Here is a 15,773-nt window from a genome sequence, read left to right on the forward strand (position 1 = left end):
GCTCGCCCGAGCTGGTGGCGCCTCAGGGCCTTCCTCGGGTCTCGGCGCCCGTGGGAGGCCGCAGGGCCGTGCCCCCGCCTTGGTCGCTTCTCAGCGGGTTGCGTTTGTCGTTCCTGCAGGGTTGCCAGGGCAGAAGGAGTCTCCGCGGGTAACCGTGTAGGGCTTAAATCAGAGGCAGCCTCAATGCTGAACGTTTCGGTCATAAATAGTCACCCGTGTCCACCAATGCCTGGTAGCGCTCTGGTCCCCAGTCCCCTATGAATTCCTCACTGCCGCGTTCTGCATCGCCCCAGGTAAAAAATGAAAGTACAGTTAACAATTTGAGCGCTCTATTTTTAACGTGAAAGTACTGATTGTACCGCTAACGGTTTCAGTCACGGACCACAGGTGGTACCACAAGTATGAGGAACTTGTTGGAAGGGTCTCTGTTTATAATATAAAAGTCTTTTAACTTAAATTAAACCCTCGAGTTTATTATCAGAGAATTGGTTGCTGCTTCTTTATGTTGAAACGTGTTCCATGTGTTACCTTTTATAGAAACTTAGCCCAAGCCTTGAGAACAGCACCATTCAGAAACAGAGGCAAGAACTCCAGCTTTTAATTGCAGAACTGAAAGATCGTGATAGGGAACTCAATGACATGGTTGCAGTGCATCAGAGACAGCTTCTAGCCTGGGAAGATGATCGGCAAAAAATACTGACTTTAGCAGAACGGTGCAACTTACTGAACAGTAAGTATTGAGTGCATAAAGAATAAGACCCTGGTCTTTTCAGTACGTTCAGGTGCTTAGACCCCTGAACAGCAGTTTTGCAAGGTAGAAGGAGCCATTTCCTACCCTTGGTAGTCTTCTAAATTTGATTGTCGTCTTTCTGAGATCAAAACTTCCACGATGGTACTAAGGTCATCTGATCTTGAAGGGGGTGTGATAATCAGGTAGCTCTTTCTTATTTGAATATGTAAATTGCTTCTGTGGATTCCTTAAAAAAAAATCTGATGAAATAAACATGGGGGAAGAGAACAATTTGCAAACACGCAGGTGTACTGCAGAGCCGTGTGCCCTGAGGTTCTGCTGCACAGCTCTGACATCATCTGCAACCCACCCAGCTAATCACCCGGCAGCTCTGAGCAGTCTTGTTTGACAGCCATAGCACAGAGGTCACTACAGAGTTCATATTCCACCCGACCTGGGTAGCTAGGGAATCCTGCTTCAGAGTATGCAACGCGAGCATCCATTTCTGAATCACATGATTTTAAAACGCTGGATTATATGTATTTCTGAGTTTTAAAAAACTGCATGACAATATCTAAGCTGTTTTCTCACAGGTACCTCGTCTCCTTTCTTTTCAGATGAGCTGATCAAGAGAAATGAAATTATAAAATCACTAACCAAAAGGTTAAAGTTCTTAGAATCTCAGCAGAATGACAGCAAGACAACATTTGAAAATACACAACAGAAGTTTAAAGAGCTGTCTCAAAAAGTAACAGATGCAGTCATTCACTGTCAGGCTCTGGAGGTAGGAGTTGAGTAATGATCTGATTTTGCAGTCCATGCATGTACAGAATGCCTGTAGCACTTGTGAGTTTCACTATTGAATAAATATTTCATATTAAGGCTCTGGAGTTGTATTTGTCTTTTAGTACAGTAATGTTAGGTTAAGGTATAGCTCTTATTCGTCAGAAAAAAGAAAAAGGAAAAAAAAGCTTTCCTAAGCTAGGATTTGGAGTTTGCTATTTGTTTGCTTAGTTTTGGGGAACACTGCTCAGAACCAACTTGCTTCCAAAAATGTCGGGCACTATGATTGCAACAGGCAGTGTTGGGCTCCAAAACAATGCTGATACTTGCTTGAAGAGTTCCAGAGAGTTTTATTTACAGCTTCGATTACTATGATGAACTGTAACATTCTGAAAACGGTTCAAGGATATGAAAATAATTGGTATTCAAGGGTTCTAGATTTTTTTTAAAGTGATTTGGCATTGATGTGTTTATTGCGATAATTTTCCCCCATATACAGTACAGTAAAGCAGTATTGTGTACTTTCATCTGTCTTATCAGCTTGACTTAGGACATGCAGGATATTAAGATCCTTGATTGCAAGCAAATCTGGTTGTAACGAATTGGGGAACAATTTTTACTCCAGTCCTTTTTTCTCCAGATCCTCACAGCGTGCTCAGAATCCCACATTGCCATTCATAACGCTTAAATAAAGTTGTGCACACATTTACTGGAAAAACAGTAACTTTGTATCATTGAATTAGTAACTGGCACTCTTATTTCTCTTCACTAGGAGAAAAATCGAAGTCTCCAATGCTCGGTTTTGGAACTGTCCGCTAAAACAGGCCAGCTGCAAGCGAGAGAACAGGAGCTTCTTACTATGCTTAAGCTGAAGGTAACATCTGTCGTCTCATCAGGCAGTAAATGTGGTCAAACTGCAGTGCAGTTACTGGTGACTGTACCGCAGTGGTTTAGTCACCGTTGATCTCACTGCTGTTTAATTCTGAGGCTTGCTTGAGAAGGGAAAAGTAGTCAACAAACAATAAATCGGTTTATTTTCATAAACAAGCTTGCTTCCTGGCTTTGATTTTTTGTTTTTACCTCAAGAGCTCTGAAGAAAATCTGTGAAGTAGCTATAACCGCTGCAGTAAGATGTACTGTTGTTTTGTCAAAATCCGTACATGAAGATAAAACAATAATCAAGAATACATTCTATTTCATATTTCAGGACGAGGTTATACTTGAAACAACTGATCACATTACTGAGTTTACATGTAAATTCAAAAAGCTGGAAAGTGCATTGTGTACAGCAAAGACAGAGGAATTCAGTCTCAACAAAGAAAAGCAAGACCTCAAACTGAGACTGAAAGAACTAATACTTGAAACAAACAAGCTGAAAGGTAAATGTTTATACTGGGCACCTAATTCAGTGCAGACCAGCACAATTCCTTTTCATTCTGGGAAATACTACATTTTGTTTTAAAGATAACCTTTGTGAAAAGATGAAGGAAAATAATAAGCAGCAGGAAGAAATCATTCGTCTCAGACAAGAAAATGGCTGCTTGAGGAATGAGCTCGCACTTCTTGGTAAGTGTGGGCAGCTGGCTTTTCATGCCTTCACTTTTAACAGCTCAGAGACTTCTAGACAGCAGTTCACTAATATAGGTGAAGGAGGCAGCTGCTTATCTACCTTTCTTGAAGTTTAATAAAGGTATATGCCTTTGTGTGTCATTCTTTTATGAAAGCAGTATCTAGGGCTTCTGCAGGAACAGTTTTATAAAATCTTGTAAAAGTGCAAAGTTCACCAGTATGATTACGCGTGGAGGAATGCATGGCTTGGAGGATTTTCTCTTGACAATTTTTGAGACTTTCATGTCTCCTGTGATATTAATACAATAAAAGGGGGTGCCATTCTCCCTTCTGACTTCTGTTGCATAGAAAATGGTGGCCTGCTGAAAAGAGGCCACATGCAAAACCTCAAGCTTAGGCTCTATGAAATTACCAGCCAATTCACTCTCTCCAGTGTTTCTATGGAAGTATGTTTACAAATTCACTTCTTGTCTTGTTTTTCTTTAACTGGTGGATTTGGTTTAGACAGTTTTATATGCAGGACTTGGTAAACTGCAACTTGCCGTCTGTTGATTGTTTCAGTTTGGTTTTGGGTAGAGAAACTTGTCTGTATTGCAGTGGATAGGAAAAGCAGGCTGATTGTTGCAGCAGTGTTTTCACAGACAAGCAATATACCTTGAAAGATGAGGTGACCAAAGATGTCCTCTGCTGTGAGATGATTTACTTGCCTGTCACTTATCTGCCATTACCTTTGCTAAATATTGATCCCATTCTCATTATTTTAAAAACAATAGTAATAGGAAGTATTTCCCAGCTCTTCCCTGTACAAGGCATAAATTAGAATTAATTACTGAATTTCCTTTCCATGGAAGAATGTTAACATGAAAAAATAAATCAGTCAATGAAGTAGAATATTGCTGCTTGTAAAATAAAGCTAGGTGCTGTTGAAAAGTTCGAGGGAAATACTTGATCTGCTTAGTTGTCGTATGGTTTTTGTGCTCTTTTTATTTGGAGGTAAAACATATCCTGTTGATCTTGTTGAAAATGCTTGTGTTTTGGTTAGGTACCTGTTCTGCTACAGACATACGTGTTAACAAATGTACTTGCTTTGTGTCTATTCACCTTAAGTAATTCAAAAATTGGATATGTTTTGAAACAGTTGAGAAAGCAAAGAGAAAGGATGAACTTCTTCAGTTTGCCAAGTCTAAACAAGCGCGGACTGACACAGAACTATCAAGTTTGCGACAGGTACAACCCTAATCGTGTTTCTACTCTGAGATTACGAAGGCATTTTTCAGTAACATCAAATCTTCATGGAACACTAGAAAAAAGTTAGATCTAGCTATTCTTAAAAGAAAAATATAAAATTTGCTGTTTCTGCTGTGCTGGGAGTCTTACAGAATGTTGGGGTTTTTGGGGTTTTTTTTTTTTTTTGGTTAAAATTTAAAACCCATGGTACAGATCCTTGAATTTACATGTGCTTTTAGCCTTTTTTTGTATAATTGTATTTACTCAGTCCTACAATTAGTAAGTACCACCCTCATAGCAATAAAGTGGGGGCACCCTGTTGAGATAACAGGTCATCAGTGCGTGTGTATAACCCGAGAGTGCTAGGCTCGAGAAGTCACGTGAAAGGCAGGGGGGGCAGGGTGTACTGGGGTGTACTGGGTGTACTACAGGGTGTACACATGCCCAAGGTGAACTCACGCAGTGTAAAGGGGCATAGTGTACTGAAAGATCTGTTTTTCAAGAGTAACTTAAACCGTGTTTTCACCTGTGCCCATTTGAGGTTTTTGAGGCATGCTCATTTTTTTTTATTGCAAATAATTGATCAGATTTTCTACATTAGCTTTACAGAAAATCCCCTGCAGTGAAAGACAGATACCATGATCATCATTCCATGTCCTGCAATAACTGCATAACTTTGAATAATATCATAACAACATGTATTAAATATGAAATAACAATAACAATATTGTATTTGTGGTTCAGCGTGGTTCCACTTCAGAAGACCATTGCAGTCTTCTAGTAGAAATACTGTTTATTGCCTCAAAACTTTATCTTCCTAAATACATGCAGAGATGGCCCTTTAGATTTGGAAGGCTTTGAGCATAGTTTGGCTACAGGTATTGGTTTATAAAAATGTTTTGAGGATATTTTTGGAAGACAAGCAATGTGCTAGTACCTGATGACAATGTTCCTGCACTCCAGACTTTCACTAATGCACATTACTATCTTTAAACAGATCTATGTAAAACAGCAGCGTGACTTGCAATTTCTTCATGTCAATTTGGAGAGCTCTCAGGAATTAAGGCAAAAGCATGAAAAGGTGGCACATGAAAGGAGGTAAAGTCTTTTTTTTTTTCTCTTTTTTTTTTTTTTAAAGTAGTTTGCTCTCAGAGAGAGACTTCACTGTTTGGCCACAACTAACATCCTAAAAGAGATGTGTGCCGTGTCGAGATGGCTTTGCTGGACTCAACCACAAACATCCAGTGAAGTTGTCAGATACCGTTTTTAATTTGGTCAGGAGACACCATAAGTATCAGTCACAGAATAAAGCAGTGTATGCAGGCCAGACAGTTAATGGGTTTTAAAAAAAAGGAATAGTCTGTTGGTAGGGGTGATAATCTGGCCCACTACTACATTTGTTTAAAAATCAAAGTTTATTTTGCTTTCATATTAGGAAATGGGTGCACACCCTGGAGGTTCAGACAGTCACCACACTGTATAAAACATGAAGGAACTCTCAGACTGATTTTCGAAAGTAACAGCCAAATTTGGGCAGCCTTCTGTGGAGTTTGGGCAGGATACAGCAGCCTGTTGGTATATGAACTACAGCAGAACCATGGCTACAGCCTCTAGTTAATGTATACCTTTAACCTTGAGTACAGTTATGTATGCACTTTCAATGCAGTATTTCTGACTGTTTTCTTTATCATGCCATTGTAGCATAGGTGTGGTATTCTCTGCCCCTGAAAGTAACAGCGAGACAGACACGGTTAGGACGGAGGGCACCCACAGGATATGCGAGGAGTGTGGAACTGCAAAAGTTCCAAAAAGTAGGGTAAAAACCACCTGTGAGATGTGTGAAGTAGATAATAGACTGTTGCTGAATGCATCAGACTTGGAGGAAACTACCTCAGCATACTTAAACCGGTGTCAAAAAGTTGTGAAAGTCTTGGCTGTCCTTTCGGAAGAAGAAGAAAAGCAGGATGTTGCATCAAGCTCTGATGAGCTAGGCAGCAAAGTATTTTGTGAGGCAAATGACACAAGACCATTGAGAAACGGGGAAGTTGCTGCGAATGGAGTGGAAAGCAGAGACCAACAAACCTTTGAGTCATCTTCACTTGAATGTGAGCATTGGCTTAACGTCAGTTCTTGTGTAGATTTGCAAAGTACTTTGATCCAGAACACTGTCACATCTGACAAAACTGATAATGAAAATACAACCTTGGAAGAGAGAAACAGAATTTTGTTTGGCCAAAAAAGCAGAGAGACTCCTGTTGCAATTCACAAGTCTGAATCTGATTCCTGTAGTAATATCTTCATCTTAAAAAAAGATGCATGGTGGAAGCCAGTATCAGATCCAGAATGGTTGAAGATTTTCAAACCCGTTGAAGGACATGGCAGTATATGGCATGGAAAAGATTGCAACTCTCTCAAGACTGCACAAGAGATGAAATGTGTCAGCTCAAAAAGGTTATGTGCTTGTTACGTTTAAGAAATAGATAGGTACAAGCTGGAGTTATGTAGAAGCTTGGGTGTACAAGTTCTCACTAATTCGTATAATCTTAAGTGATGTTTAAAGTAACTGCTGTTTTAAAATTAGTCTACCAACTTGAAAAGTAGTAAATCTAAGTAAGTTAAAATAGCTATAAGGTATCATGATTCTATTCTTACGCATTTATTTTTTTCACATCTCTTATCCCCAAGAGCCTCATGGGTAGGAGAAGCTGCAGTACCACATAACTTGCCAAATAAACTCACTGAGAAAAATGCAGATTTAAAAAAATCTACTGATTTTTTGAAATCCCAGATGTTGCTTGTAAATTTGGTGGGTAAGATATGTTCTGACCAGAGTTGGACTTCTGCAGTGATGTTTCTGTAAGGCAAGAAACAAACCTAGATTTTGTGTGATGCTTTAGTGACTGTGTTATTTCTGTTGAGAAATCACACGGTGGCTGGGCAAGAATGTAGGACACAGCTCTTCTGCGCAGGCTGCTTTCCTCACTCAGGGCAAGAAAATGAGATGGCAAGATTTACAGGACAGCAATCTGTCCACTCTCCAGTGTGTCTCTGTTCATGGGACTCAATCCCTGTGTTTATACTGGGGGAGGAAAAAAGGACATGTGGTTGGGGATGAGCAGAATGAGGTTCCTAATGCTGAGAAGAGTTGGAAAAATACTCAGGTATCTTAGTGGTATTGGAAAGTATCCGAGATACAAATGCCGCTTCGCATTTATAGAAGTGGTTTTATGCCTACACAAGCATGGGCATTCAGAGCTGTGACTTTCTGTGGATTTGTTGTGTTGGTTCCTCTATTTCCTTTCAAAAAATTGACTGATTTACCAGCTCTATTTTAGAAGGATTTCTGAAGTTTCGCAGAGATTTCTTAGCTGCATTTTAGCCAGAGAAGAGAAGGAGTAGCAGCTTTTCAGCTTGCAGTTTGACAAGTACAGTAAATGAACAGCTGTTCAAACCTGCGAAGAATTTTAGCCAGCAAGTCTGCCCAACATCCAGACAAATTAATGTTATGGAATGGAAGCATCTGATGTACGGGTGCTTTCATTCTGTGTTTGCTTTTAAAACAGAAATTTTGTAGAAATTATTACTGCAGTGAGACAGGCCTGTTCAAAAATGAGGTGAATGGGCAGCCACTGAAAAAGAATGCTGTCCCGGCACATTCCCACACAGCTTAGCTGAGCTTCACACTGTTTGTGGACTCTCTCTAGTTTCCACTGTCCATAAATCATTAAAAAGACTCCATTCCCCTTATGTCTACCCTGACCTTTCTTATCTACTCCCCCAGCAGCACAAATGACACACTGCCATCCCTCCAAATCTCTTTTGAGGCTGAATCATGAAAACTGCTTTCACTTTTTGTCTTGTCCTTAAGGGGATTTTAGGGGAGAAGGAACAAATACAAACCAGGCAATGCAGATACAGCAGATACCCTTCAGTAAGGGAGGGCTGCTCTACCCATTTGGGATTTGCTGCTGAGCTATCAAGTTTTTCTGATGCCCACATTTGGTCCTAGGAGCCCTGCTAATTGGGGATGGATTGACTCAGTGCAAATCTCAGACTGACTTCTTTCCAGCCTCTGCCGACTGATTTGCCACCAAATAAATTCTCGCCCCATAAATGGGAGGAAAGCAGTAGTATTGCAGTCTTCAGTGTGGGCTTCTTGTTAAGGCATTAATGGCAGAGACCAAGCACAACATTCCTTCTGGGAGTTGAATCTGGATCCTCCAGTTTTCCATTGCTGGCTTCGTAGCGCTGATGATGTATTTTGGGGGTAGGGAAGGGTGCTGGCACCTCCCTGTCAGCCCAGCAAATATTTTTGACATGAGTTCTTGAATTATGGAACAGCCAACAAGGCCGCTATTAACGCAGTCAAATACCTTATCCAACTGCAAGAGTGATTGTGTAATACTGTAGTGCAGGAATCATTTCTGTGTGCTCTGACTTAGTGACTTCATTTATGTTGGACCAACATTTGCTGCCTTTGGATTTTTATCTCAATTCTGATTTTAAAGATGGAGTGTCAGCAGTTACTCATTCAGTCTGCTTCTGCTGGACTAAACCACCCGTTCCTTGAGCCGTCTCCCTGCCTCAAAATCAAACCAGTTTTCCTCCTTCCCTCCCAACCTGTGTATCCTTCAAAACTAGCTGTGCTCATTGCATTACCTCACGTCCCCTGCTTTTGGGCTGCTACAGCTTGTTCCCTCGTGTCTCCCCAGAGCTTTTGCTGGTCAGAAGCTCACAAACATGAGCTCTTCTCTCTTTAAAAGCCTGTTGTAGTCCAGTGTTTGACAAGAGAAGGGAAATGAGATGCAGCAGCCAGTTCTGAGCTGGCATCTCTCACAAGGGCTTTTTCTTAGATTTAAAAATACACCTTTTTCTAACAGTCTTGCAAGGTATAGCATGTGTTGTATCTGAAGAATACTTAATGAAATGCTGTAAATTTGAAGACAGTATTTCCTTTAAAATATACATATTTTTTAGTAATTTACCCGATCTAGGACAGTGCTAGTACTGTGCTTCTGTTTTGTTCAGAAGTGTGCTGAATACTGAAATGTTTTATTTGGGGTGATGGTCGCTATTGGTTTTACTTTTTAAAGACTGTAGGAAGTGGAAATTAGTAGTTGAAAATTAAATTCACTGTATAGCTTGTAACTGCTAGCAGAAACCAGGACACATCTTTGTACACACCGCAGACAGCACTCAGTGCTGTGTGAAAACACAGCACAGGGGACAGGCGATCCCAGGGGAAGGGGGCTTAGTTAGGGTGATCAAGATAGTTTCTCATATGCTACAGCTTTTATTAGTTCTAGTCTTAATTTGTGATTAATCAGTGCTGGAGCTGAGCAAGGGATTTGGTACATTTTGATAAAATTGTGATTTAAGGAATTGAAATTGAGAACCGTTTCTCTAGGGTAGGCTATGATAAAGTTAACTTAAAAAGTGGGAAAAGTGTAAGAGAAAAGTTTCAATGATTTGATGTGCATATTAAGAGCTAAAGTCCTTTTGTATTAGGACAAGCTTAGGATGGCTGTGAGTCAGTGCTCCGATAGTAATAATGTGCTGGGTATGATCTGTTGCTTTAGCTGTCTTTTAAATTGCTTTTCAGATACTCTTGAACACACTCAGATATACCCAGTGCTAAATTAATATTTTGTTTCACTTTAAAACCTAGGGGAAGATGTATGCCAATAGATCATATGCTTCAATTCCACACTGAAATGATAGTCAGGCAGCTGAGTTTTGGGTTTGATCACAGTTTGCCCAAACAGCACTTTACTGTTTGCTGCTCTATTTAAATAAAATAAAGCCTCTTTGGGAAGGCTCTCTTGTGATCTCTGAAGGGAGATGATGACTTTAAAAGACTCTGAAATTCCCTTGAAAAGTACACCTACAAATATTAATTTGCCTAATGGTTGATTAAAAACAAAAAAAAGGGGGAGTAGGGTATGAGAGAAGAAAGAGTACCAGGGTATTGAGAGGAACTAGATACTGCCTTTTGTGTGATCTTTGCAAGGTTAAATAGATACTCAAGCACATGGTAATGTAGCTATTCTTGAAACTGGTTGGATGTCAAACTGTCATCCTCAGAGGATGAAACTGATCTAATGAAGCTGTTAAACATGGGAAGCACTCTGAGGAACAGAGTAATCTCACATGCTCGATGGTTTTCTTGGCTCAGGGCGCATAATTACTTACATTGTCCCATGATTTTCCTTTGAAAGTTTAAAAAGGATGGGGGTACTGTTTCTGGCAATGTCTTAATTTTTTTAACAGTGAAGAAAATGTGGATCTGAATTCTTTTCACTTGGATTCTCCTTGTTTGACATCCACCCAGAAAGGAGACAGGCCGCAAAGATGTGAGAAATTCTCTGATGAAGACTTCCCTCTGGAGATCAATAACCTTTCAGTGACTAAGCCAACAAACAGATGCTGCAATGCTACCATGGACCAAGTCAGTATTTTATTGCAGAATGCACTTCATTAATTTTAAGGGGAATTGTGACTGATGGTAGGAAAGCAAACGTCTGCCAGCATGGAAGAACTAGTGACTCAAATGATGAGACAGCAGGCTTAAAGCAAAGCTGGTAAAATATTCTTTTCAAAATTCTTTATTGTCCCAGTGTGTCTTGGACAGCGTAAGTATAAGTGAATTAAAAAAAAAAGTATAAGCTTTTGAAATTAAAGGCTTTAGGATAATGGATGCTGGCTAATTGGTAATTCCAGTAAAGCACAATATCTAAGTACACTTGGACACAGTTATTAGAAGCTATTGGATGTTGTTTCTTTCTTGTTCTGCCTGGTTTTCCCCTTTCTCGTGTCTTTGTTTATTCTCCCCTTCGTCACTGAAGTACTGCTGTTGTGTGCGCATGTGAAGATCTGTTAAAAAGGAAAGGCCTCTGTTTAGCAGAAATGCCAGCATTAGACAGAGTCTGGAGCAACGTAGCATTTTGAACTGAGACATTTCAAAATTAAAGTGATGATTCTTGGTATGTTATAATCCTTTGACATACTCCAGAAAGATAATTTCATAACTTTGGCTCACTTTCTGTCTCCTCCAGGACACTAGTTCCCCCATAAGTAAGCTGCAGCATGTGTTGGCCGAGTCTCGACAGATGGTTGCTGATCTGGAGCTTAGCACTCTCCTCCACGCGAGCCCTCGCTGCAGTCCAAACCACAGCAGCATTAATACGGTATATATTACTCCCCTATGACTAGGTTTAGGTGGCTGGGAAGAGTGATTGTGAACGTTCTTTCACTTATGCTTGACTTGTGCTGTGACATTATAAACAATATCATTCTCATGCTCTGCTAAAGAGAAAATTCCTGCATCCCTTAGCATAAAGTACTTGGAATTTTTTTATAGGCTTCTTTATGGCTCCTCAAGGTCATGACAGGATTTGACTTTTTCATGTGTCTAAATGGAAGATGGAAGGAAGAAGTCACTTTGGAGCAAGCTGTAGGAGGTCTAGAAAAAAGTGAACAGAAGTATGACTTGCATTCAGAGCTGGTTTATTTAATGAGGTATATTTGTGGAAAGGAGGACAGTACAGGAAATAGGTGATATATAAAATAGTTTTGTATATGAACTTAAACCAGACTCTCAGCCTAAATAACTTCAGAGGTTTTGTGGGTTAATATTTTTAGTTCCTTCATTGCAGGGTGAGAGAACATACTCAATGGTCAAAGAAAATAACCTGTGTGTAGCTGTCACGGCAATTATTTTACGAGCATGAACGCTGATAGGGAGTTTCTGCCTTGAGTACGTGGGCTATAGGAGTAATTGGAGAAGGGGGCACTTGTTTGTTTTCATAAATATCCTTAAGAATTTCTACCTTGTTTGCCAAGGAGATTGTACCACTTATCACTAGAAATCAGTAAACTTGTGCTGATATGTATCATAAAGGGAGAATTTAGGGGTTTGGTTTTAAAACAGACTCCTAATGAGGAGGCTGCATGCTGAAAGCTCAGTTTCCTCCTGAAAGGTATTACCTCTCTCTCTAAAAATTTTGCTCCTTATAGCCTTAGATGAACTTGACCAGAACAATGTTACTGTAAGTAACAGACAAAGCGATTTTGATAACATTCAGAACCTTAAAACCTTAGCTGTGCTGGGACTGACTGACAGACTGTAAAGGTTGTGCGCCAGCATTTGCATAAACTGAAAGGATATTTTGTTCAGAAGTTCATGTGCAGGATTTCATTCAGCATGAAAGACAGCAGCAGTGTAGTCTTTTGCAAAGACTGTCTTGTAGGAGGGATTCCTGAAAAGCTCTCTACCAAACAGTGGTTGCTTGTGGCTCTTGCCCAACCCCATCAGCTGTCTGGCTCCTGCTTACTGGTTGGCACGTCACAGCTCTGCTAAACTGGCTGTCCTTCAGTAGTGAGCATGACTCTGCTTTATAACCTGACACTGCATATTTGAGCTTGGAAATCGGCTTCTCATTCAGAACGGTTGCTCTAGCGGGTAGAAAATAAAGCAGGCTCGTGTTTACTGGTGGGGGAAGCTTCTGAACCACATCTGTAGAACTTTGATCTACTTTCAGAGAGGTTCAGGGCCAAAACTTGTCAAGCATGTTTTAGTTAATCTATGCAGGCCAACTAATCTGTGCTTAAAACCAGGTTTACCAGAGGCTGTTTTAAACTGCACTTCATATATAAACTGATAGAGAGAGAGAGAGAGAGAGAGTATAGTATAGTATATATATCTCGCTCTCAAATATAACCCTTAGAGTATAACCCTTAGAACCTGTTGGGTTCTGTGCCCTGCTCGGGGGAGGGAGGAGAAGAGGGAGTTAAAAAGTATATCCTGCTGCTTGCCAGATTGAACTTGGCAGCTCTGTAATTTTTACTATCTGAGTTCTTTGATTTCCATGTAGTGTTTTTGCATTACAATATAGACAACGGAACTCGCAGAAGCTCTTCACAGAACCCAGTTATCTGTTGCAGAAGAAAGAGATGCTAAGCTTCCATTCTTTTCTCTTTGATGCTCTGTGAGTATGAAGGTGTTCTCAACTTGATTTTTTGTTTTGGTTGATTTTTTGGTTTCCCTCTTTATTATTGCATCTGCAATATTAATACAGGTCTATGGATTTCTGAGATTACTATGGACATGGTTTAGTGGTGGACTTAGCAGAGTTAGGTTTACGGTTGGACTCGATGATCTTGGAGGTCTTTCCCAACCTGAATGATTCTATGATCCTGGCACAAGATTCTAAGTGCACTCTGAATGCATTTCCAATAAAACTCTTGTGAGTACTATAACAGCAGACAGATACTAAGGCAGCAAGTAATTCCTTTAGTTAAATAATTAAACTTTTCTCAAGCATGGTCCTCATCCTCTGGGCAGTCAGATCTTGCAGCTCCATTCCCGAGTACCTGCACACCGCTTATTGTAGTTGAAGTCCTCCTGTGTGTTGCAGATAACAGGATCAAGGATACGATCATTGTTGAATAAGAGATTGGGAAGTGTTTTTCAGTGCCACAGCCAAGGGCCTTTTTATTATATTGTTCCTGGGCTATGAGCTCCAAAAGTAGAATGTATTGAATAGAGCTGTTTCAGAATATAAAAAGCAGCCTTGCCCATAGCAGGTGGTTTTTTCTTTTTGAACCAGGAAATTTCTCACTCTGATTAATTGTTCTACTAATGTGAATTGGATGCTTGCAATAGGCACCACATTGTCTGGTTCTGAGGACAAGAGTAACCAGATACGGTTAAAATACCAAACACCACATGAAACTGAATAAGAACTAGCAAGAATGGGAGGAAAAATTGACAAAAAAAAGAAACCTTCTAGTGCTGACACAACCCAAGCACATGTCTGCACAGAGAAGTTACTACACAGCAAGCTGGAGCATGAAGCTGTGGGGCACTGGATTCCTCAACTGATCAACTTCGATCCAGTGGGGAGCTGGTGCGCAGTTCTCTCTCTCGGTGCATTCAAACTGCAGTCCCTGAACTGTTTCTCCCCTGTGGAGCTAAACCCGCTGTGCCCCTGGGGAGTGGTGTTGGTTTGTAGCCCCTCACATTCTGCTGTTCCTGCATTAAGTCCAGAGGCACTGAGTCGTCTTTCAAAATAAGTTGGGTCTGCTTAGTGCACGCTAATGGGGCTGTCATAGGAAATGGATGCTGAGTAGCTGGAATGCCATACCCTCTGCTGCTGTAATGTTCCTGTGTGGAGATCTCTTCTCTTCCTGAAAAGGGCCCTAAGGTAAAAGAAGCTGGAGGTTTTATAGATCGGAGCCAGCACTGTGACTTGCATCCTGAAACTACTGATGTTAAAAAGTTTCAGGAGCAAATCCCCAAAATTGCTGAGCACTATGCTGATACAGCAAAGCAGTAAGCGTACGCTTAGCCTCCAGAAATAATCTCATTTGCTTCAAGTGAGAAAGAGCTGGTTGAACAAACGTGCCCACAATTCACTGTAGATCCGTGGCAAGAATTAGTGACTGTGTAAGTCACTGGCTGCTGCATAATTGTTATTTTCTTTGTGTATTAAAAGGCACTGAGTCACCGTGATCAGTTAAATCCAAAGCAGCTTTTGCAGAGTTGATAGCAGGTCCAGAAATAACTAATGTTTGTGCAATTTCATATAGAGAAGTGATGATTTTGTTTGGGTTGTTGGTTTTTTTTTTAATTGCTTTAAAATAATTTGAGGGCAGATGCATTGATAAACATTAGGTTAGTTTTCTAGCTAGCCGATGGTGATTTAGCCGTTTTCATCAGTCAGTTGTTTGTCCTTTAGAGAGAGCTTGGGTGGGGACGAGTTGAAGAACAAAGGAGGAGAGCAATGAGTAAAAGGTTATATTCAGTTTTGGACGTTGTAGCATGTGGCATTGCTTGTAAGCTGTGACTCAGTGGCTGGCCGAGGGCACAAAGATCGCTCCTTTTTGCAAAACAAACTGGAAAGGTTCTATTTCCTAACACTCCAGTGGTGTCCCTGAGACTGTTGTCTTTCTGTGAAGCACTTTGCCTTTCTCCTCTTTATGTTTTTACTCTGTGTTTTAATCGTCTGCAGTGTGAAAGTTTGTATCATAAATGGACATACATGCGCTTGCTTCATATATTTTAGAGGAAATGTTCCTGCATTTTAATAAAATTCTTTCATTTTCTGCAGTGGATGAAGAAGTTCCCAATATAGAGTTGATTTTGAGAACTGAAGATAGTCCACCCATCAGCTACAACGGAAAGTTACCTGATTTTTTCCATGGGTCTGTGAGTGTTTGAAAGACTCTCAAGTGGCAAAAAGATGTGGCTATGCGGGACTATATTTTGTCTTGAAATAAAACATAGAATTATGCCAAGATTAACAAAACTATTTTTATAGCTGAGAGCTCAGGTTAAACGCTAGCTTGTTTTTTAAGAATCTTGCGTGTGTAATTGCTATGACATAGGAACTGTTTTTCTTACCATTTTTTTTATGGTGGCTCAGAAATATTTATAGAGTGTGACACAGCCAAGCATTCTTTT

The 15,773-nt window shown here is 40.3% G+C and overlaps 1 protein-coding gene across 6 annotated transcripts; it reads left to right on the forward strand.

Annotated features, from left to right (window-relative positions):
* The first annotated feature begins 6 nt into the window (after positions 1 to 6).
* On the forward strand, positions 7 to 15,773 carry CCDC62 (coiled-coil domain containing 62). 6 transcript variants are annotated; one of them, XR_004842559.1, is made up of 13 exons: positions 7 to 293; positions 538 to 730; positions 1,348 to 1,514; positions 2,286 to 2,387; positions 2,721 to 2,892; positions 2,978 to 3,079; positions 4,221 to 4,309; positions 5,307 to 5,407; positions 6,011 to 6,760; positions 10,580 to 10,757; positions 11,365 to 11,496; positions 13,204 to 14,514; positions 15,421 to 15,773. XR_004842559.1 is itself a non-coding variant. In XM_035898565.1 (13 exons), the coding sequence occupies exons 1-12, from the start codon at positions 258 to 260 to the stop codon at positions 13,288 to 13,290; spliced, it is 2,109 nt and encodes a 702-aa protein (XP_035754458.1). In that variant the 5' UTR covers positions 7 to 257; the 3' UTR covers positions 13,291 to 13,296; positions 15,421 to 15,773. The 6 variants fall into 6 exon arrangements, 5 of the variants coding, with proteins under 5 accessions (XP_035754458.1, XP_035754457.1, XP_035754459.1 ...); XM_035898565.1 differs by having other exon boundaries at positions 13,204 to 13,296; XM_035898564.1 differs by lacking the exon at positions 15,421 to 15,773 and having other exon boundaries at positions 13,204 to 13,296; positions 13,918 to 15,411.

This window comes from Egretta garzetta, unplaced genomic scaffold (assembly GCF_000687185.1).
Source record: "Egretta garzetta isolate BGI_Z169 unplaced genomic scaffold, ASM68718v1 scaffold447, whole genome shotgun sequence".
NCBI classification, from domain to species: Eukaryota; Metazoa; Chordata; class Aves; order Pelecaniformes; family Ardeidae; genus Egretta; species Egretta garzetta.